At 42.8% G+C, this 24,196-nt stretch overlaps 1 protein-coding gene across 4 annotated transcripts in view; it reads left to right on the forward strand.

Moving 5' to 3' along the window:
• The window catches only part of PPM1H (protein phosphatase, Mg2+/Mn2+ dependent 1H), a 145,263-nt gene that overhangs the window by 72,709 nt on the left and 48,358 nt on the right, over positions 1 to 24,196 (forward strand). For all 4 annotated transcript variants that reach the window (XR_010069505.1, XR_010069506.1, XR_010069507.1 and 1 more), the window contains exons 3-4: positions 6,634 to 6,978; positions 15,559 to 15,671. Coding sequence is in view for 1 of the 4 variants with exons in the window: in XM_063323065.1 (XP_063179135.1) it covers positions 6,634 to 6,978; positions 15,559 to 15,671 (458 nt within the window). In the remaining 3 variants the exon portion in view is untranslated. The remainder of the gene's footprint in view (positions 1 to 6,633; positions 6,979 to 15,558; positions 15,672 to 24,196) is intronic.

A 24,196-nucleotide genomic window follows, 5' to 3' on the forward strand; every position in this document is an offset into this window, starting at 1 on the left:
CTTTTATTTCAGATCTTCTGTTCTTTCTTCTATTCCTGACATATTTTGACCAGAAATGAGCGTAATGTCTGAAGTGAAGACCCAGCTGATCTGTGTAATATAGTATACTATTTTCATGCTGCTTGTTATCGTGTTCTTTATATGTTCTCTTCTTATCTACAGATTTACTTCTGTTTTCTACGTGGCATTTGAATGAGTGCTATAGCACTCATTATTTAGCTGTGTAAAACCTATTCTACCATGTTATTAGACCACAGCTTGTGAATTTAAATTTGTAATACATTTTCCCAAAACAGGCGGTATATATCTGGAGAAAGTTTTCTACTAGAGGGCAGTCTTACACTAGCAATTAGGAGGATTTTGTGCTGGTTGAATATATCTAAAAAGGAAAAAAAAAAGATGGACATGTTTTTATAATGTGTCATATTTTTATGTTTTCATATTTTTATACTGTGAAGTGTAATGTTGTGTTTTGCCCTCACATAGCATTGTTACAAATATTTTTTTAAGGAGTGTATGAGTTCAGTGTTAAATGTGATGAGGGTGCAGCACGCTCTATATCAACAGGATGTAGAAATACAGGCTTGAGACACTCCAGTGAATGGTATAATATCGTCTTGGCAAGCATTTAGTAAGAAAGCCAGAGGCTGAATACTGTAAATGCCTCATGGGGAAATCCCACTGTAACACACAGTCTGAAATTGTCTCTGAGTGAAGAACCTCGTAGAAATACTGAAGGAAGAAGGGATGAGGGAAGCAGCTTATTGAGCATTTGTCTGATTAAAACAAAGATTTTATTTTTTTTCTGTTCTTTTTTAGTTTTTTAAAGTGTGGAGCACAAAGGCAATAGGATGTGCAACTTAAACTGTCTCTTGATTTACCAGAGTCCATTTCATGATCCTCAGATTTTTCTTTTTTTCCCACAGGATCTTGAGAAGGCCACATGCCATCTTTGTTTTACCCTGCTTTCTGGGAAGTTTGTGAAACTTAAATGGCAGCTGCATCCGAGGTTGTGTGATTATTGTTGTTTAATGCTTACCCCATCAATGCAGCCCTGTGTTTCAGTAAGGCAGCATAAGGGAGTTGGAGATCCATGTGTTGTCCATGCAGGTTGGATGCTGCTGTCATGGCCTTGACTCTGTGGGTGGATTCTGTAGAGTTTCTGGGAATGGGAGGAAGGAGGTGGTGGGCCAGAAATTATGAGATGGAGAAGCGAACAATTGTTTAGCCCCGACACACACACAAATCCAAGGAAACCTGTTAAATAGCATAAATATGTTTTTCTTCTTGAAAGAGCAGGTGGTATACTGAGCAGAGCAGTGAAAGGAAAGACTCTGCAAATAAAACCCTAAATTCTCTCCCCTTCCCCCCCCCTCACTCCACTGTTGCTTGATTAATCATATTTGCCCTCTGCCCCTATTAAGGAGCATTCACTTTATAAATTACACAGCTTTTTCACTGGTACTATTTTACTACGGGGCCGTTAACTACGGGGTACCTTGATGAGGAACGCTGAAGACCATCCGTAAGTGAAATGGGAATCCTATGCCAGGATTTTGTCATAGTGACAATCAGGTTGCAGGACTTAATGTGATGCATTATTGATTGCCATTGTAATGTGAGGATACATAATTATTAATTCTGCAGTTTTCTTTGCAACAAAGATGGGACGGAGTATTTGTTTGTGTGACACAAGGCTGGTTGCCTACTATGGGTAGCTGAGCATATCATCAGTAACACGAGGAGGCTTTTCTCTGAGGATGGGGTGGCGATTGCCCACCCCGTTCAGATTTTATGAGCATTAAAGATGTGCGTTAGTGCATTTTGTGAGTTTAGTTCATATTTAGAACAATAATAGTCAGGGTGGGTTGTGGTTTTCAGAATAAATCTTTAGTGGCAACATGATTCATTTGCCTGTTTGTAATTAGCTTCATAAAAAAAAAAATTCTGAAGGTTTGCAGTGTAGGACCACTGTCTAGCTTACCTGAAAAAATTGTCCCAAATTGATTGCTGTATATTGGTAAGGCTGCCCTTTTTTCTTATTTTTTTTTCTATAACTGAGCTCCCATTATGTGTGTGTATGTATATATATGCATTTTCTGTCATGATTTCTTATACCTTACTTGACCCAAAATTTTGTGTGTCTTAATTATATTTTACAATTACAAAACCCAGGAGACTGCTGAACCTTCCTGAAAGCTAGGTCAGCAGTTGAGGAACCTGAAGCTTATTAAATTTCCTAGTACATTCTGGAAATGAATTGTAAGGTCAGTGCAGTGAAGGGTTTGTTTGCTCTTCATGTATCTGGTAGCTATTCATAATGTTGTTAAATCTGAATCTTTTGAAAGCAAATCTAAAATAGATCAGTTTGTTGACTGATCATACTCCCACTTGAGGGCTCTGTCCGGTTAGAACAGATGGAGACTGATATTTGAAAGACTGCTTTTGACAGAATACCGCCAGAGCTAGTAGAAATAGATGTCTTGTTCTCCAAGAGTTTGCAGAATGTAAGTACTTTTGGGAAGAAGTTCAAGCTCCCAAATGTGAAAGACAGAGAACAGCCATACATATGCATACCGAAAGAGGTAATTGCTTGGTGGCTACAAAGGTCATCTCAGCTATGGGAGGAAAAGCAAGGACCTTTTTGTGCATTTTGTCTTACGTGTGCCCTGACTGCTAGCCCTTGTTCATTCTCTGAGTCTCTGCTTTATTTGCACCCTATACTTAATTCTCGTCGAATTGGTATGGTTTTGGAGAATTCATCTCTCTCAAATAGAGGAGCTGGTTTTATTCTCAAGGTGGGGGAAAGGAATTTGTTTCTTCCTTTTTTTAGACAGCTAATAGGTTATTCGTGGTTATACTCTCTCTGCTAGTTCAAAAGTAAATGGAGCTTCGTAGGAATATATAGAAGTTTTTGGAGACTAATATTTAGGTTACAGTAATTGGTTGCAGATCCCAAATGAAGTTAAGGCCCTAGAGCATCTCACACAGAACATGTGTATAAAAGCAGTGTTGCAGTAGTCATCTCCCCTGACTGTATATGCTTGTAATACGGACCTCTTGGTTATCTATGGTACTTCTGCAGTTGATAGGGAGAAATAAATCTACTTTGGAATGAGATGAGCGTAGTCTGAAAGCGCAGGATTTTTTCTCTCTGCTGAGTATAGAGGCAATTTAGAGAACTATCTTGGATGTGTGCAATGTAGGTGTCTGAACTAAGCTGACCTGGTAGCAGCACCCTCTTGTTTAAGAATTACTAGTCCAAAAAGGACAAGACCGGTGAACTCCAGAAGAACCACCATAGCTGACGTGGCCATGCTGTGTTCATGTCCGTGACAGCCTGAGAATACAGCTCAGGCCCATGTGAGATTCTCTGTCATAATTTGTGCTGCCCATTGGCTTAGAAGAAATGAATAGTAACATTTCAATCTCACTTTTTGTCATGGGCCATTGTTCTGGTGTGTTTTAAAGCTTCCTGGTCTCTGATAGTACCTTATTTGACTGCCAAGTTCACAAGAGACTTGTGTGAGTGTTGTGCTCATAATAATGAGAGTGAATTGTGTTAATAACTGTTCTCCTTCTAGCTTTTGAAAAGCTCTAATACAGACTTTGGTAGAGGCTTTTTTTGGGAAAACTTAAGAAGGTGGGGGGGTTAAACTTGTTCTTAATTTTAAGTTTCTGTTCTAGTTTGGAAACAGGGAGAAGGCAATGCTAAAATACCTTCTTCCTCTAGGTGGAAGGTAGAATATTTCCATTTCAATCAGAGGTGTAATGCCTTTATGCTTTTTCCCTCAAAGGCAGCACATCTCCAAAGGGGTAGCACCTTTCGAATGACATGAGGACATAAGCTGTGGAAGCATTGTCCATGGTGCATGATGAGGTAGATTTTGGCCAGGGAGCCCAACCTTAAGAGAAGAATGGGGGCAGAAGTAGTTTGATCTACAGCTCCCAGGAGACACAGTGTTGCCGTTTTGACTAAATGGTTTCTGTTTTCACCTGAACTACTGTCACTTTGGGGTGCTTGTTTCTGTTGGCAGAATACTTTGCCTTTTGCATTAATAACAATCTATTTTTACAAACAGACTTTTTAGTCAGTAATCCTGTCATCCGTTAAAAATAGCTTAAGCAGAATTTTACAGCCAACTGTTGTGTGAACTTGGAGGGATTCTGAGCTCAGAGCAGGCTAGCACAACTGCCAGTCATGCCTTCAGGGGTGAAGTTTCGGAAGAGGTTTTTTGGTGAATTTACCAGACTGGGTAAGTGGGTGGGTCTGGCTGAACAGCTGCATTTGGAAATGTGGACATTTGTTGTTTTTTCCACCATTATGGGATGTATCCTGTATGATCCCTATGGTTGTAAGTAATCCAGTACCGTAGAACAATACTTCCTTTTCTCAGCATTTCAGTAACAAAATGACGAGTGCACAATAGACTGCTGAATTCCTTCTCTTGGAGGAACTCTCCGCTATGTAGATGAGTATATTGTTAATGCACTGGTTAAGAATATTTTGGACTTTCCTACAGCAGCAATGCTATAAGCTAAAAAAACCAAAAAGACTTTTATGTAATTTTATAATCAAGGCTTTTAAATATGCATTTCAAGAAAGTAAGTTCTAAGTAATAATGATCATTCAGCAATGAGTCATGCCCTTTGAACAGCATGAACTTGTAGTGATGGTCTATATACATGTTGCTAAAAGAGACATTTTGCATCAGGTTTTGGATTTTGTAGCTCAGGGCAGCAATGAATGATGTCTTTTGGATCTGCAAATGACAGTTCACGGTGTTCTTACTCTTAACTTGTCTGTCACCTCCTACAGCCAGTGGTTGGCACCTTTGTGGAGCACTGGAACAGCAGAGAGTAGAAGGAACTGCAGTTCATAGCCATGTCCATAAATTTGAAATAAACAATGCTTCGGGCATGAGGTGCTGGGATGCAGGTGGTGCCTAGACTATGTGCTCATCTGTTGTGTACAGGAGCAGTATTCAGGTGAATGAAACAAATCATGTCTGTCATCCTGAATTAGACCACAGTCAGTCTGACATGCAGATACAATTTATAAGTTCTTTGATTGCAGGGAGATCTAGGTTATGCTCCTTAGTATGAGGTGTTTTGCAATAGTATTGCCTGATTCCTGCCCCTTGCAAAATGATTTGTTTCAAAGTCTGTATTAGTCCACCCACATCTGACTTGCAAGGCAGCCCCACAAGCAGTTGTTTCAGCATAGCTGGGAGAAGGTGCAGGATTAAGAAGAAATTAAGGGGAAAGGAGAGACTGAAAAGACTCTTCCCACATGCTGCTGCCAAATATGCTGTCATGCAAAGACAGGTATTGTTACGCCTTAAATGCTTCCCTGAGGATCTCTAGGTGAATTTCTGGAAGAAAAAAAAAAAAAAAAAAAAAAAAAAAAAGAAAAAAAAAAAGTGGAGATTATCTAGGGTATGGCTCCTTGGTATTTTTCAGGCAAATCAGAACTTGTGCTCCCCAGAATTTAGTCTGCCTCCAGCCATGGGTTACTGGGCCCTGTCTGAGTGATAGGGCACCCCAACACAAAAACATGGTTTCTGTTCAAATTGGAGCAATAGTGGAGCTGACTTACACGTATCAGAGGAGACTGCATGGAGCAGAAAGGGAGAAATATCTGAAAATCACATAATTGATCACTAACTGCTGAACATATACATGACATTACCACATATACCTTAATTTTAATAATTATGTCTACAAAACTTACTTTTTCTGGATGCTCTGCCTGTACGAGAGTGGTTGTGCTGACCAGCACGCTAGGTGTTGAGCTAAAATATAAGATCTAAAAGCATCCTATTATGCTGAAGGCTATACTAAAACACTTGCATGGCTGTTCTGGTCAGAGGGTATATAACTCCAGTACTGTACAGGAAACTTTTCAGAGGACTGGGAAGAACTAGGCAGTGAATGTGTAGGCTAGAATGGGTGGAGTGCAGCTGATCCCACTTGGGTCTGCCATCCTTCAGGATGTCTGCGCTATGCACGTTCCTGGGCTGGCACAGGCAGGGAAAGGCTGAGCTGTCCCATCTGCCAGCATGGATCGACCTTATCTACTAGTCATGGAAGTGGGGATCACGTCTTGTTACTAGATGTCAAACTGAGGTCTTTCATATCTCATGCCTAGTGAAAAAAAAGGTCTGTCGCAGAAGTATTGGGTGCTGTCTTGTGTAGAATTTTGGTCTCCGTGGCAGTAGGTCCATCATTTATCAATGATGTGCTTTTTTTCAAATGCGCTTTTCTTCTGATCTGCGCAATCATTAGGAAATCAACTTAGTCCCACAGTGGTAGCTGTGCTTGGTCAGTGCGTCCTATGATGGCTGTAAGGTAAGAAAGACTGTAAGTTCAGCCTTTTTCTTTTTTTTGAGGGGGTTAAGGAAAAGAAAAAAGAAAAAAAAAATGGTGTGTGGCAAAAATAATCATCTCTCCTTCCTGCCAGAGCTGTACTAACACAGTGAGTATTTCTCCATTTCAGAAAGGTTACCTCTGGGAAAGTTACCTGTGTTTCACCTGCTGCCCCTGTGCCATCGGCTGCTCCATCATCTCACTTGTGGCTGTGTAACGCTGATCGTCTCTTTTCCTTCCCTTTCTTCCCCTCTGCTTCTCCAGGACACAGATGGTATCAACCTCTACTACTGGTCCCTATTTGATGGACATGCTGGGTCTGGAGCAGCTGTGGTCGCTTCCAAACTGCTGCAGCACCATATCCTGGAGCAGCTGCAGGAGATTGTGGACATCCTGAGGAACACAGCCGTCCTCCCGCCCACCTGCCTGGGAGAGGAGCCTGACAACCCGGCCACCAACAGCAGGACACTGACGCGGGCGGCCTCCCTCCGTGGTGGTGTGGGGGCCCCGGGCTCACCCAGCACACCTCCAACACGCTTCTTCACCGAGAAGAAGATCCCACATGAGTGCCTGGTTATTGGGGCCATAGAAAGTGCATTCAAGGAAATGGTATGTATATGTCGGGGCTCTGAAGTCCTTGTTGCATACGTTAATTAGTCGCATGGCCTGGAGAAGATGAACATTTAGAGATATTTTTTTTTTCCATTTTTTTTCTTTCCCCTTCTTAAACACCTTCTGAGTGTGGATAAAATTATTTAAGAGCCTCAACAGCTTACCTGGTACATCCCTGTGAGGCAGGAACTGCATTTTAACTCCCAGGGAGCACCATGGCCGTGTTTGTGGGTTACTTGACTCATGGAAGCTTTGTGCTCTTTTCTTTTTGATCCCCCCCCCCCCCCTCCTTTTTAAGATAAAAATTAGTATTGCCTCACAGTAGTACATTTCAGTATTGGCCGTTGTCATAAGGCTGTATGTACGGACACGCACTTTACAAGGCCTCATTGACCTACCGAAGCAGCAGCAAAGGCTCTCAGCATTCCTTGCACCACAGACCCTTGTTCATGTTGCCTGCAGCTACGTAAACGGGTCATAAAAGGTCACATCAGGGACATGGATGAGGGGCAGCATGCTTGATCCAATGACTTGTAGTTCATGTTAGTGTTGGGGTGGCTCATAAAGCACAGCAGGGACTGCAGAGAGTGTATGTGCAGCTCTTGGCTGAGGCAGGTTGGGTGTGTGCGCGTGGGGCATCAAGTGTGTTCCTATCACCCACTTGACTGTGTACAGCATGAACAACTGGGAGGAAATCATGACCCTGTGGAAACAGAATATCCATCAATTTCCCTATGGAAGGCTGTTTTTTCTCTTTCATAATTGATGTAGCTGCTATGCATCTTTACTTTTCACTTCTCTGTATTATTAAAAATAATTCTTGTCAGGCAGAGCAGAGGCTTGGCCTGCCTATGAGTACATGTGGATCAGGTCTTGGGAGATCTGATCTTGTTCTTTTTCTACTTTTTTGTTGTTGTTTTTCAAAAAGGCTCTTATTTAAGCAGAAGGCTTTTAAACAAATGAGTGTTTCCCAGAGGTTTTATTTGTTGTCTGAAAAGAAGTATTTAATTATTGTTCTTCCTGATACATGTGAATTTTGTTTAGTATATGCATCTAATGAGAGACTAGAGTTGTTTTTATTAACAAAGTGATGCTTCACTTTGAATTCTGAATAGCAATTATCTTGCTGGATTGTCCTTTCTCCCCATGGAAGGGCAGGCAAACAGACCCACCAACTGTATTTGGACTTTAGGACGGTAGGTCCAGGAGCGGGTTCCATAGCTGTGGTTTAGGCATCATTCACCATAGGGCATGCAAGCGGTTTTATGCACTGTGGGTAGTGGGCTCAGTTTCTGCTAGCTGAAAAGAGAGAGGAGGACGCATGAAAACTTCCTGTCAGTTTAGCATGCCCTTTTCAGAAAGGGAGGACTAGCTTCTTCCCTTCTTTGTCAAGAAAGAAGGGAAAAGATTACACTGTCCATCCACTGCACCCTAGTGGGCTCAGAGCATGCTTAAAAGAGGGACACCAATTTCATACTTCAGTTGGGGCAATTTTCAGACCAGAAGAGTGCCAGGCTCTGCGTGCATGGCATGACTTTCTCTCCTCTTTTGAAACTGGCTCCAAGTGCAGGAGAGATGAGAAATGGAGTTCCATGAGGCTGGAAAGCGAAGGTAGGAGAGCTAAAGAAGGGCTGTTTCAAGTGCTCTACCTTTCTTTTGAGAGCAACGTGAGTATTACTCATCACTGCCTTCCTTCAACACATCTGAATAGGCAGGGCTGTTACTGCCCTGCTTTATTTTGAGTTCACACCTCCAGTAGGTGTTCACACAGGAGACCATCTCAGCTCATGTCCAGGCACCTGACTGCATGGGAGGGCTTCTGTGGATCGAATATGGCAACTGCAGAAACCCTGAATAACTCGCTATAGATACGATGTCTGAGTATTCCATGTACAGGTCACAGTAATCTCTCTCCCCTTTTTCTAAACTGAAGCCCAGGGAATGTTTTATTTTCCTCCCTGTGTCTTTGTTCATATGCTACAGGTCAGATACCTTAATTCTGACTTTTGCTCTTTATCAGAGAGCTGAAGTGCATTGTCTGTCTTTGCTATATAAAGGACTATGTGTACCACAATGCGATAGAATTTCAGCATTAAGTTTTACATTACAAGGAAGACTTAAAAACAGTCAGATTAAGAAAAGCAACAGCTGATGGTATCTGCTTTAAGCTCTTGGGGGAGTCTTGTGCTTATAATTGATTTGGGCAAGAAGTATTTTCTTTTGTCCGTGTAAGGGAGTGTTTCATAAGATCAACACTCCCGAGTCTCATCTGTGCTTGCAATGACTGACCTCTGTCAAACTTCTGCTAGCTTACACTCCTGGTAGTTTTTGGGTGAAGATTTTGGGCCTCCTCCACAGCACGTTGTGTATTCAGCCCTGTTTTGTACTGGAACGTCATGGATGTTGTTGAGTTAGGTCAGTGCAGTTGAGATGTGCATAATGTATGAGGGTTCATGCCAGCAGAGTGTATCATTTTACCTGGCACTCGGTCAGAGCTCATATTTCCTGGACATGTAGGCAGACTTCTGGGTGGTGTTTCCTGAAACACCCAGCGCGGCAAAGGAGCCCTTTGAACCTGGTGAAAATGCTGAGCGGATACAGATACCTTATGGTTTTGTGTTTGGCTTGTTTTTTGGTTTTTGGTTGTTTGTTTTTTTTTTTTTAAACAGTCCAACCTGACTCGTTTATCTAATGATGGTTTTGTCCCCGTTTCCTGGGAGCATTTTGCGTACCATTACTTTTTTCCTCAACTGCCCTTTGAATTCTAGTTAAGCTCTCACCATTTTTGCCTCAAGTCTCAAATAAAATGCAATTCATCCCTTTCAAAAGGCTTTTTAAAATTACGTTTCTTTTACTGGGTGTGATTTCTTCTGGACAGTGCTTGTCTGACAGCTACATCCAGTAAAACGCTGTGGAAAGCTGACACAGACCAAGTCATTGCTTAACTCTAACTTAGAAATTTAACAGTTAAGCTGTCCCTTTTTGAAGTACTTCTAGGTGGTGCTCTCTGATTGTGTTGGAACTGGGATTAGCAAGTTTCTTTGTTGTGTTCTCTGATAATTGACTGTCCTGTTTAAAAAATAAAAAATACTCAATGTCAGTAATTGTCAGTGATCACAATTATTCCAGCTAAATGGAAATCAATAAGCTTAAGTTCTGAAGGTATAATAAGTCAAATCCTCTAGTTTTTATCTTGTGAATTTTAAGATGTGCACTTATAGATTCAGTTCTAGGAGCCAGGTGGGATGTTTCCAAGTGCTCTTCTGTACTGGATAGAAGCATCAAACTATAATACCTTCCTTGTATTTAACCTTGTATACACGTGTGTGACATAATATGTATTTTAAAGAAAGGTTAAGGGGAGAGAGCACCTATTCCACACTGAAATCCATTTAATTTTGAATGTGAAAAAGTGGCGCAGAACTAGTCTGTACAATTTATTGGAAGGTATAAGTTTGTATACATTGTATCATGATTTTCTTTTTTAATGAGATTTTTTTGACTCGGATGAAAGCTAGACAAGTGCTTTTGCAAGACTGGTGCCATTTTAATTTGAACTATCTTGAGACAGTAAAATATGTTGTAAGGTTTTCCTTTTGAAAAGCTTCCTCTGATTAAATAGCCAGTAGAAATAAGGAGGAATGAAACAGCGGTACAGGCATTTCAATGCCTTTTTCACAGAATGGCAGGGGTTGGAAGGGACCTTTGGAGATCACCTAGTCCAACACCCTGCCAAAGCAGGTTCACCTAGACCAGGCTGGACAGGAATGCGTCCAGGCGGGTTTTGACTATCTCCAGAGATATCTCCATTTTGACAGAGGTAAAGCAGATTAATGAGTTAATTTTGACTTTATGACTTCTGAAACATGACTTTTTTTTTTTTGCATGCTCTAGTGACAGAGATTGGGGGGGGGGGTTGGTTTTTTGTTTGGTTGGGTTTTTTGTGTTTGGGTTTTTTTTGTGTGTGTGTGTGTATGGTTGGGCTTGATGATCTCAAAGGTCCTTTCCAGCCATGAAGATTCTATGATTTTTGGTTTGTTTTCTTTTTTTTTTTTTTTAAGCAGATACCTGATATCCTGTGTGTAGGCAGTAAAGCTGAGATTTCCTGGATGAAAGGCCCCTACCTAGAGGATGGATATAGATGAAAAATAGTTATTTTAGTTGTTGCAGTATGATAACTTGTTATAATGATGATACTGCAATATCATGAATGTACCCACTTCTGTTTTTGAGATCCTAAATTTCTAAAACTTGGCACCGGCTGTAGCTGCCGGGCACTTTCTGTGCCTCCCCGCTTGCCGTGCCCTCTCCCCGCGCCCGGGCACCGCCTGCCCCGGCTGTGGACCGGCGGCTGATGCTGGCGAGTGGCCGGGGCCGGCGGCAGGTAAAGCTGCGGCCCCGCAGCCCCGGTGCCGTCCGCGGGCTCTCCAGCAGGTGGCAGGAGCAAGCCGCCGTCGGGGGCCCGGCAGCCTCCCGCCGAGCGGATGGTGATGGCTTTTCGTAGCTCGATCTTCCTCTTTTTTTTTTTTTTGGAAGAGATTGTTAATTAGCGTGATTAACCTGCTGGTTTTGCTCTGGGAAGGCCGGGTCTGAGCCTTAGCGAGGCAGGGCGGTGAGGAGACCTAAGGAGTCAGGACGGCGGGGATGGTCTGTCCCAGGGCCGATGCCGTGTCCTCGGGCTGCTTCTGTAATCCGTGGAGAAAGCAACCGCGGTGCCCGCTCTGGAAGCGTACCCCGTGGCACTTCGTGGGATCCTCTGCAGGCTTTGCTCCATCCTCCCAACACTCCCTCACCCAGGGAAGAGGGACGAGGGTGACCAGGCATGAGGCAACTCCTGTGGGCCCCCTTCTCCAAAAGACAGAGTGGTTTGGGTTGGAAAGGACTTTAAAGAACACCTAGTTCCACCCCCCTGCCCTGGTCACGGACACCTCCCACTAGACCAGGTTACTCAAAGCCCCATCCAGCCTGGCCTGGAACACTTCCAGATGGGGCATCCACAACTTCCCTGGGCAACCTGTTCCAGTGCCCAGAGGTGGTGATTCTCACCACCCTGACAGTGAAAAATTTCTTCCTCATATCTAATCTACATCTTCCCTCTTTCAGTTTAAAACCATTACCCCTCATCCTGTCACTACACTCCCTGATAAAGACTTCCTCCCCATCCTTCCTGTAGGCCCCCTTTAAGTGGGTGGGGGCTGCAATAAGGTCTCCCTGGAGCCTTGTCTTCAGGCTGAACAGCCCAAACTCTCTCAGCCTGTCTTCATAGGAGAGATGGTCCAGCCCTCTGATCATCTTCATGGACCTGTTCTGGACCTGCTCCAACCTGCTTCTTATAGGCTCCAGAGCTAGACACAGTACTCCAGGTGGGATCTCATAAGAGCGGAGCAGAGGGGCAGAATCACCTCCCTCACCCTGCTGGCCACGCTTCTTTTGAATACAGCCCAGGATGTGGTTGGCTTTCTGGGATGCAAGCCCACATTGCTGGCTCATGTTAAGTTCTTCATCAACTGACACCTCCAAGTCATGGGAGGTCATGCATCCTAAGTCATGGGCTGTGTCATGCATCCTAAAAAGAGAGGCAGAACACAGACTAAATTAGCTGCTTCCTTGGTGTGAAACGATAGCCTTTTGAACAGAGGATATAGAAATCCTTCCTCCCCCTCCCCCTCAGGTTCTGAGTGAGTGGCACGTGCTGCTCTTTGGGCTGAAAGGTGCATCGTTTGATTCTGCTCAGCATTGCGCAGCTCTTCCCCTGCACGCAGATTGTTACATGGGAATGAGCTGTATGCCACAGAAAAGAAAGGGGGAAAAAAAAAAAAAAAAAAAAACCAAAAAACAAACAAACTTGCTCTGAAATCTTTCTCCAGGTGGAAAATGAGGAAAGAGTTGTATATGCTCAGACTTTGTCTAGAATGAGCCCCTTTATACCCGTAAAGACTTCAGAGGTGTTCTGGTTTTTCTGCCCTTGTTTGTGCTGCAGTACTTTTCCAGCAGCAGTGTTATAAAGTATTTCATTAAAAGCTAATGTCTCTACATCAGAATAACTTAGTGGCAATAGTGGGTTTTATTTTATTTTGGTTTATTTTTTCCCCTCAAATCTTGTTGAGCTGTAAGAAAGCCGCCTCCTCTTTTCCTCCCCCTAAAAAAGGAAATGTCAAATGAAGTATGTAATATCAAATTAAACATGGCACTGAATATTCTCTGGCAAGTCATGGCAGTAAATTCAAGTTCTGAACAACAACTAGACAGAAGAGCCCATGAACAGCAATGATTCAAAAAAATCCAGTACACAGATCTAGTTTAAGTCAAGGAAACTCTGAAAATGAGGCCCTAAGGATTATCCGTCTTCTCTCCTATAATAGATGCTTCTGAATTCTGCTTATTGAAAGAAATAAATTTTAATTTGGGCATTCCAGCACTTGCAAAGTGTATGTATGATGGAGCTGAAACCAGGTGAGGAATTGTACATTGTTTGAAGGTCTCAGAGGATACTCTGAGCTGTGGAGATGAAGGTTTTTTAAAATTCCTGGCAGTGTCTGGAAAATCCACTGTAGTATTTGTAAGTTTAAATTATTTTGATGGTTAGAAACGTCTGCTTCCTTTGAACTGTTCTTTTCAGCTTAATTTAAAAATACATAGAAACCATGGGGAGGAAAATCAGCTTCTCTATGGCAAGATTAGATAAAGTGGCATTTATAACAGGCCCACGTCTGTGACCAAAGGTTCTGTGAGATTTGATTTTTAGCTTGGAGGTCTTTTCCTCCTGGTCCTCACGCCCTCAAAAGAAAAAACAGAAAGAAACAGGAAAACCACAAGTCAGTCAGTGAGAGCACAGGCGAAAAGCCATCAGTAAAACCCCAAATCTCTCTGGCAGCAGAATGCAGTTCCCGTCTGCGGCAGAGGATGGCCTCGTCGGGCAGCGCTGATGACTCTTGCTGCCCCTGCCACACTGCCAGCCTCAGTACTGTATTCATGGCACAAATGGGATGGGGCCCTGCATACACTGGCCAGCGAGGAGTCACCTTATTTGTGACAGACACCTCTGCTCAGGCCAGCGGCTGAGTGCTGCTGAGCATCCCCACCGCTGCCCCGGGTCACCCCCCGCCTGAAATTTGTGGGAAGCAAAGCGCAGTCCATGGCCGCCTCCAACTCTGCAGATTTTCAATCAAATTGCAGCCGTCATGGTTTGCATTTGTTGTGGTGCTTTCCCTCAGATAATTTTAGCTCTAAAATAAAGCTCTAAATCCCATACCCCAAGGCGTGGACAATTTGAGCTGTTTCTTGCTCAGTGCAAATATGAAAATGGCTGAAGTATAGCTCTGCGTGTGTATGCACGCACACGGCAAACAAATACGTTCATAATAAAAAACACATACAAGTAGGCAGGGTTTAGCCAAAAAGATCTGCCAGTACTTGCAATAGCAATGTTAAATGATGCTCCCTGTTTGAATCCAGTGTTACAAGGAAAGACCAGTTTGAAATTGGATTTGATTCTGGACACAGGAGAGGAAGGTAATTTGTAATGTGCTGTGTTATTACCCCAAAGTAAACTAAGAGGCAGCAGGATGAATTCATTGGCATATACTTAAATTTTTGTTTAAAATGTATGGAGTACTGGAAAATAGCTCATTTTCTTGTGTCCTTTATGTTCTCCAAGCTTTTCTGGGACTATATGTATATATACGTGTATATGTATATATTTATGGGTTGTTTCATTCCTGGGCTTGATTGATTGTTGGTGACAGATGTGACTTCTGTTCTCTACTTCTATTAAGCAGGAGGGCTTTTTTTATATGTAATATTTCTTACAATCAGAATCAGTTGGAAGCTAAACACAGGAAGAACTATTTGAGTAGGTACTTACCTCCCTACATTTGGGCCTGTGCATATGCATAAAAGTTAAGTCTTTTCAGGACCCCATAAAAGCAGTGAGATGAGACACCGAGTTAAATACTGGGGTTCATCCTGGAAAGCCTGTGAATGCCTAGTATTTTTCTGTAACTACTGTTCTACTGACCTTCCCCTGCACCCCCTTAATAATTTTAGCATCCACCCGTTCCCTGTGTCTCTGAAGGGTGGCCTTGTGGCATGAGTGTGTCTTGCTGCTGTTTGTAAAGGCAGATGCTCTGCAATCCTAGCATCCTTTTTGGAGAGCAGGTAGTTCATCATGTCATAGCTAAGTCTCATTAATTATTTTCTGTCTATGTAAAGCACTCTCCAATTATACCACCAGGTACCTGTTGTTAAGCTACATTCATCTTTGCCTTCATTGTGCTTTTTCCGTAGCAAATTGCCTTGCATCCCTCAGAGTTGCCATTTGTTCCTTAGTGCCTGATGTTTTACAATTTCCTGTCCTGATTTTTCCCAAACATCTTTCTATCGTAAGTAATATGTACTTCTCTACTTCCCATTCTTCTCCCTCACCACGTGGCCATAGCTTCAAGAGTAAAGAAAGCCAGTGGAACATGCAGTTTAAGAAAGACTCTATTTTTTTATATTTTTTTTTAGGGGAATCTTCATTTTCTAAAACATTAATTAGAATCCTGTCTTTATAAATCTTATTCTCTTTTCCCATAGGATTTGCAAATAGAACGAGAGAGGACCGTGTATAATATTTCTGGCGGCTGCACAGCCCTTGTGGTGGTGTATTTATTGGGGAAGCTTTATGTGGCAAACGCTGGTGACAGCAGGTGAGTAAGTGTTGTGTCTCCCCAGCTATTCCTTCATCTCAGACTCCCCAGATCTGGTGTAACCAAGTTTCCTTAGTTGCAAACAGTATCACAAGAGTGACATATTGTTCGATATGTTCATCCACGACCTGGATGAGGGGACAAAGTGTATCTATCCTCGGCAAGCTTGCTGATACAAAACTAGGAGGAGTGGCTGACACACCAGAAGGCTGTGCTGTCATTTAGCAAGGCCTAGACAGGTTAGAAAGTTGGGCGGTGAGAAACCTAATGAAATTCAACAAGGGCAAGTGTAGGGTCCTGCATCTAGGAAGGAATAACCCCATACACTGTTACAAGTTAGAGGCTGACCTGCTTCAAAGCAGCTCTGTAGAGAGAGACCTTGGAGTCCTGGTGGACAACAAGTTGACCATGAGCCAGCAATGTGCCCTTGTGGCCAAGAAGGCCAATGGTCTCCTGTGGTGCTTTAAAAAGAGCATGGCCAGCAGGTCAAGGGAGGTCATCCTCCCCCTCTACTCTGCCCTGGAGAGGCCACATCTGGAGTACTGTGTCCAGTTCTGGGTCCCCCAGTTCAAGAAGGACAGGGAACTACAGGAGAGAGTCCAGCAGAGGGCTACAAAGACGATCAAGGGACTGGAGCATCTCTCTTACGAGGAAAGGCTGAGATACCTGGGTCTGTTTCTCCTGGAGAAGACAAGACAGAAGGGATCTTACCAATGCTTAGAAATATCTAAAGGGCGAGTGTCAAGAGGATGGGGTCAGGCTCTTCTCGGTGCCCAGTGACAGGACGAGGGCAACGGGCACAAGCTGGAATACATGAAATTCTATCTCAAGATGAAGAAAAACTTCTTTACTTTGAGGGTGACAGAGGCTGCCCAGAGAGGGTGTGGAGTCTCCTTCTCTGGAGATACTCAAAACCTGCCTGGATGTGTTCCTGTCCAGCGTGCTCTAGGTGAACCTGCTTTGGCAGGGAGGTTGGACTAGATGATCTCTGAAGGTCCCTTCCAAACCCCTACAATTCTGTGATTCTGTGAAGAGGATTCTGTTTCTTTAATGACCCTGTGGAAATTAAAGCAAATGGCAGTGATAGGCTTCTGGTATCTAGTCAAGTGGTGGATGCAATCACGGAGGTTGATGACACTTCTGTCCCTGTAGCAGTTTCTGAATGACTTGATGGTTGCAGAGAAGTGGAAAGGCACTAAAGAGCCATTGAAACAGAAGAGGTGTTGGGTGTGTAGTAGAATTGTGCATTGGGCACTGACAAGGTGACTGCATCTGGAACAGCTGATAGGGCTGGACTGGTTCAGGAGGAAGTCCTGCAGCTCCTGTCCTCAGCCTTAGACTTGGAAGGCCACCTGGCGCTCAGATTTTGATATAATTGAAGGTAATCATCTGTAAGCAAATAACTGCTATTCCTCCAACAGGAAGGAGGGGAGCAAGAGGGGCTGTCACAGGTTAGGATTTTTACTGTGTCCTGTTCTAGCTCATGTACTTGTCTTGCTTTGTTATATTTAGAAGTTGGATGCTTGGAGACTTGTGACGAGAAGCTTTTTCTGTGTATTCTGATTTAGCTAAAGCTAGGAGTGAATTGGAAATCTCTTGCATTCATTTTCTCTGTCTCACTCTCAGCCCATAACACCATCAGAGACAGATAATGAGGCTGGTCTTGCAAGACTTTAAACCTTCACGTCTTTCTTTTGGCAGCGCTCTGCATAAACAGGCCAGGGAGAATAGTTCCCCGCATGATACAGACTGCTGTTGTGTTCTTTTAGTTAGCAGCTGAGAAATTAAAGTCTGCAAAGGTACTGAACCACATTGTCTTTAGGTGAAGGCTGCTACCATTACGCATTTGTGTTTGAGGTTTGTGCACACACAGTTCGTGTTTGTACTGTGTGTGTACAATGTATCTACAAAGGCAGCGGTCAACCGCAAAATGTTTTGTAGTTTAAACCTAACATTTTTATTGCCTCTTGCTGCTTTAAACTTTGTAGGAAGTCAGATAAATCCTTTGTGCATAGATTTCCTATTCTTTTCATGTTGGTGATTATTCTTAATATGCTGCATTTGCTGTTTATATTGCAAGTTGCTCACCCAGTCCCTCTTGATAAGTGACATATACAAATCTTTTTTGCATCAAAGGGATCCTCACAGAGGATAGCTGCAAACATGTTTCAGTAAACCACCTATCTAGTCATCAGAACCACTAGCTGCACTAAATTTTAGCTCTTTTGCCATTAAATTAGAAATAATCATGTTTTCCTGTGCTATTGTACTTGAGGTACAGTTGAGTCTCTTCCATTGGACTGGCTAAATTGCTTTATTCTCTCTTAAAAGTGTGCTGTGTAAAATTGGCCATGCAGGACCTACTTTTGAGTAGTTGAGATCTTTGTTCTTAAATGACTGGCTGCTTCCAGTTCCCCCGAGATTTCTCCACTGGTTCCCAAGAGCAGCCTCAGCTCCATTGCAGCCTCTCACACCCAATGGGAAGAAACTCATTGTTGGTGACCTTGAATTAGCCCAAGTGTCCGCTGTAGTTAAAGCCACAAGGTGTTCAAGAGGCTTTGAATGTTCATCAAGCCAGTCAAAAACATCTTTTCAGAAAAACAGGAAGAGCAGGAATTAGAAGGGAAGCCATCATCAAGGCTGTGTCTTGTTTGAACCAGGAATCAAATCTTTTCTACTTATTCCTCGTATCTTGTAGATACCAAGGTCCCTCCAGATCCAAAATAGTTTGGTTTGGCACTTTACAAACTTTCCGCATGGAAACCTTTCTGATGCTGAGGAGAATTTGCTGGATTCACAAAATTTTTCACTTGCAAATAATCCCACTTCTAGATTTTCATAGCTCAAGAAAAGCTTTAAAGTGTAGAAGATCAGTTGATCTGGGCCTCTGTCCCACCAAATCCCCACTTTCCATGTTTCAGAAAGGGAGAAAAACTGCTATTGCAAAACATCTAAGTTGCTTCTCACACTTAAATGTCATTTTAGGACTAGAATAGCAGTTCTGAGGTTGTCTGCCTACTGCCAGGGTGTACAGTGTATTCCTGTATTTTTAAGAGCCCAGTCACGTAGCCAAGGAGTTTTATTTGTGTCAGTTGGAAAAATATGTTCCTTTTTGCTGTCTCATGCCTTGCATGGTCGACTTCACTGTTTATACAGATACAAATGAGTTCAGTGAGAAATAAAATAAGGAAACTACTTAAAAAAAAAAAAAGTTTGTCTGCTCTTGAGAAGAAGGGTGAGGTTTGTTTTTTCACCCAAACAGGGGACTTGTGCTTATTGCTTTTGGAACTGAATGCCGAAACCCTCAGTTCTTCAGTCAAGCTTTAGTTTCTTTGAGTTCACCTACTCGTTTGTGCCTCTTCTCTGTCATCATTCTCCTTCTCCCCTCTCCGCTCCCCCACTGTAAAAAGCCTACAAATAAATCAAGCTACGTTTCCCACAGACGAGAGTCTGTGAGAAGAGGTTTCGTGCTGCAGGATTGGGAAATAAACATTTTGGGTTCACACAAACATCATTTGTACTGCCTCTGCTCAGAAGAAAGTTAGGTCTTTTAATTCCAGGCAACTTAAAAACAGCAGAAGCTTTTAAAGGTGGGTGTTGAACAGCTTCTGCTGTCACAAGACCAAGGTACGTGCAACAAAGTGTTACTATCACAATGAGACTAAGGAAACACCAAGTGTGAGACTTGAATAATAATGTGCTGTGCAGTGCCAGCTATACCTCAGACTTATGTCTGTGGTATTCAGTTTAACCACCAAAGCCTCTCAAATCTAATCATTTCATGCCACGTACCCTGGCAGTGTTGTATAGCAGCTGTCCTTTTGTAGTTGATGTGTAATTACATCATGAAAAGACTTTAATTACCATATTACTAAATTACCAGCCAGCAATCCTTTCAGGTTCAGCCCTAGCTCACTTCTGTATGGACTATTAGGCTTCTCCAAGCTGAACACTTTTGGTTGGTGTAAAAGGGAGGAAAAATTGTGCTAATTGTAGGTTTTGTTGTGAACTATTATTGAGCTTGATGTTATGGCATCACTAATGTCAATGATATAATTAAACTTCTGCTAACGATGCAGTCACAGTTCTGTAATAATTATATGTTAACTGCACATGATACCAGAACACTACTAAAAATGAGGTGATGTATTCAGAGCCTGATGAAAACATCTTGGAGGGAGCTGCTTTCATTCTCTAATGGCTTGTCTGATCATTCTTGGACTCTGCCATAAATATACCTACTTGTACAGTCAAAATTCATGTCTTAATATTGGCCAGAGCTTTTTTTTAATGTTCCTGGAGGATGGGTAGACACAGCGCTTAGAGATACGGTTTAGTGATGGTTTTTGGCAGAGTTACGTTGATGGTTGGACTAGAAGATCTGAAAGGTCCCTTCCAACCTAGGCGATTCTATGATTTTCTCTCTCTCGTTCTTCCTCTCAGTGGTTGGGATTGTCCATGCAAGGTTATCTAATTAGAGACTGATAGTGCTATAGTCAGCTGTCCAATATATAGTGCTTGTCTGGTGAGCATCGAGGCACTGTGCTTTGCTTACCAGTTTGACATACACACTCTGGTAACTAGGCCAGACCCTCTGAATAGCTGGTTTTTTTAATAAGGAATAGTAAATCTTCTCTGCTCGTTCTTTTAAACAGTATTGTTCAATTTTATATTGCTAAAGTGACTTTTACTTCTAAACTGCCATAACACGCCTTGTTAATCTCAGCTCTTTTTGCATTTGCGCTCTTTATTAGGATGTTGTTTTATAGCTAGTGATGAAGCAGTAGTAAAACAGGGACTTAATGCTTTTACTGATTACTGCCCAATTATTGTATAGCCTCATGCAACATAGCATTTGCTCAGTATCACTACAGTGACTGTAATGCAATATGATCATATTAACTATCTTTGGCACGAGCATTCTTCTGGCTTTCATGTTGTCTGGCGAAGGAGCTGCTGGGAGGCTGCAGGCACTGCCATTTTGTGCTGTGCTTGGAGCCATGTAGGGAAGCTGTGCTTTTATCATTATACAAGAAGCAGAACACCACAAGCTGATTTGACTTTTCCATGGGCCCTGAAACACTCACTGAATCTGCAAATGGGTTCTTGGGCTTTTTTGATTTATTGGCAGAATATGGGATCAAAGCAAAGGGTCTGATGTTTCAGAGGCTTCGCAGACTTGCAGGGTCACTGGATTTTTTGCTTTGCTTCATCAGCTTTTTTTATAATCTTTTTGCTTCCTTGCTTTTGCTCCCCTGTGCTTATGTTTTCAGGGAATATTCACCCTCTGCTTGAACATATATCTTCATGTCCAGAATAGATTTTCTCCTCCTTTTTGCAAGTGTAGAATTAACGCTAAGGCATTTGGTACTGTTAAATGATAGGAGTTCGTTCAGTGAATATTTTTGTAGCGCTTCCATCTGACTGCAGGTTAAACAGCTTCATTGGTGCTTCAGGTGCCCAGATGCGGGAAAGTGTGTTTATAACACCGACTTCTCCCAGTGTAATAAAGTAGTGAATTGAAAATTGAATTCTACTTTGTTTACTGTGTCACTTCTTTCCGGATTTGCTGCTTGTGTTGAATCTCACGACGTTTATAGTTCCTCTTCTTCTGTGTCAGGGTGCTTGTCAGCTGCCTGTCTCATGCATAGTTCTCATTGTAGGAAGTAAAATTTGGGGGATTAATCTGCTTTTATGAAGTAAATGAGAGAGGCATGGAAACAGCCACGTATCTGATGACTGGCAGTGTAGCTTAAATACAATTTCTGAGAAGTCAGAATTGATGATTCTGACCCACTTTTGTGGTTCCATGGTATCTGCCCTCTTCCTCAAGGCAATTCAGCAGAGTGACTTTTGCCAGAAGCTCTAACACTGTGGAAGGATGGAAACCAAAAAGTGTTCTAGTATATTACTGTTGTAGAGCTAGTTTGCTTTCATCTTTGGTTTATGGTATTTTTAACAAACTTTAAATTTCTGATTTTCTTAACCACCTATCTTCAAATCTAAAGGGTATATATTTTGCCTGTTTTCCTTGAGTGGTCTGCCTAAGCCCTCTGTCTCCTTACATCTGTGTCTGCATAAACAACAATAACTGTGCATTGTACTTAGGGGTCTCTAGAGGGAAGACTAACTCAGTTACTGAGCTCTTCCAGTCTGCAGTATTTGGAAAAAGCGTTCTATTTCCTGTCTCATAAAGATGGGACAAAAAGAGCTTCAAATCTCTGAACCACATGCAGGGCCTTTTCACCCTTGGACCACACAATCTGTGGTGACTCTTGTTTGTCCTAAGTTCTAATTCCTCCAGATCCTCAGAAGATGCCTCCCAAGAGGTGAGAGCAACACTTACGGAGTGTATTTTGGGCAAGCTATGTGCACATCCCCTTTTTAGGTTATTATTATTTATTTGACAGAATCACTTGATAATAAATGCTTAATGGTTTCAAGGCAATGGGTAACGTAAGCCTGGTCTGCTCGGGAGCCTGTGTAGTGAGGAGAGACTTGAATTCAAGACGAAGTGAGTCTCTCCCACATGCATTCTCCTTCACTGACTGCAGTTTGGTAGGTAGAGAAGTCTGATCCTGCCTAGCCGAAAAAGAGTGTGGCATTTTAGTCACGCTCAGGAGATATGGCCAAGTCGCATCTTTCTGTTTCCCCTGTTTCCTCTTTCTTGGAAGCCTGACTTGCAGGCCTGCAGAAACCACTCCTGCTCCCCATCTGCCTGGCCTCCTCCCAGGGAGAAGCAAGAGCACAGGATTCATAGAAGTAGCAGCAGCCTCAGATATTGCTGGATTTTTGTGCTGGGTAAAGGCTTTGAAGGCACTTCAAGAAACACTTTAACTGAGGTGTGCAGAAAAGGTGTTGGATCAGAAATAAGTCATTGCACTCAAAGTGCAGTGATAAGGGAGAGCATTTTCTAGTGATCCAGTGGATGACAGGTTCCAGGGTACTGGCACGTCATATCCAGCACTGACTTGGCAGAAATGATTTATCTGGCAGTAAATGTTCCTAGGCTTTTGAAGACAAAACAAATGTCCTGCCTCTTCTCCAAACTCTTGTTTTTCCTGGGAGACCGTATGCCTTAGCAATGTCTATGGCAGTCTAGCAGGTGTTGAAAGCATTGTAAACATTTTCGATGAGTGATAACATTCAGCCTTTCGTCCTAATCGCACAGATGTCATCTACCCATTAAGTCCTTATGTTCCAGATTATGAGGAAGGAGAGGATTTGGGGGTATTCAAGTAATATCAGTAAACTGGAAAGCCACAGTTCATTGGTATTAGTTTCCAGGAGTGATGAATTCTATTAACTTTCATTCTCGTAGGTTTTCAACCTTTACAAAAGGGGGCAGGGGTGGGCAGAGGTAAGAAAAAAACCAAAACCAACAAAAATTAAACTAATCAAACCAGACAAAAAAGTTGGTTGCTGACACTGCAAGTAAAAACTCCCCTGCTGCCTATTTTTATTGGCGAATATAAGCACTGATCAAGGAAAAATTCCCACTGTAATAACATCTTTGCATGTATGTTGCATATGGAGCTTGTAGAGCTCATAGTGTCTGAGGCAAGATCAGCAAAGGGTGCTGAGATGTAATTTTAATCACCCTCTTACTAATACTTTACTGATGCATAAAGAGCTGTGACCTCTAATAGAGACAGCTCATGGTATAAGCATGTTCACCAGAGTCCAGATCTCCCTGTGCAGTGCATTAAGCTCAAAACCATCTTCTTAATCTGTGCCTTTGTAGCTGACCACAGAGAGACCCTCAGGCTCTTTGTTCTCGTGTTACAGGGCCAAGGCACGCCGAGCAGGCTGGGTGCCTTGGACCTCTAGCTCCTCTCTGTACTAAGGGAGGAGCACCCCAGGCTTGTTTGGTGAATGTTTCAAGTCTGCTGCAGTCCTTACGGTGCTGGAACACTTTTATCCTACCCTGAATTCAGCGAGCTTGCCAGGCAGCCCAGGCCATTCAGTCTTAGCAGCAGCTAGGCAACGCAGCTTGAGCTCTGCTCCTGGGGCTTTTAGCGAGGGCTTCCCTTGTCGCTTCTGCAAGGGTAAATGAAGCAGAGCTTGGGTAAAAATTCACTGATGCAGAGTGAGCAGAGTGTGACTTTCAGTCTGCTTTTACCTCTTGGTCCAGCTTATTCCAATATCCAGCAACTGCCGCTGAATTAAGCAGAAAAGCTGAGATCAAAGTAGATGTGATGCTTTAGGTGCTAAAAGTCATTCTGACTTCCTCAGTGGTAAGTCTGTGAAGAGCAGGGGAAAAAAAATCCGTGCTTCTTCCATCTTACGTGGTCAGCCATATCCCAGCCATATTACTGGCAAAATAAACACTGACTTGCACAGCGATGCCTTCATCCACTAAGCCCAGGTTTAGTTGCCATAGTAACTCGTCCTGGAGATGAATGTGATATCCTGGACAGCAGGGAAAAAGACTTTGATTCCATAGATACCAGTCCTGAGGCTCAGAGCTGGCCACAGAGATGTGACTGCCCTTCTTTGTTCATTTCCCTGGCACGGCCTGAGTA

The sequence above is a fragment of the Chroicocephalus ridibundus genome, chromosome 1 (assembly GCF_963924245.1).
Source record: "Chroicocephalus ridibundus chromosome 1, bChrRid1.1, whole genome shotgun sequence".
Classification (NCBI taxonomy): Eukaryota; Metazoa; Chordata; class Aves; order Charadriiformes; family Laridae; genus Chroicocephalus; species Chroicocephalus ridibundus.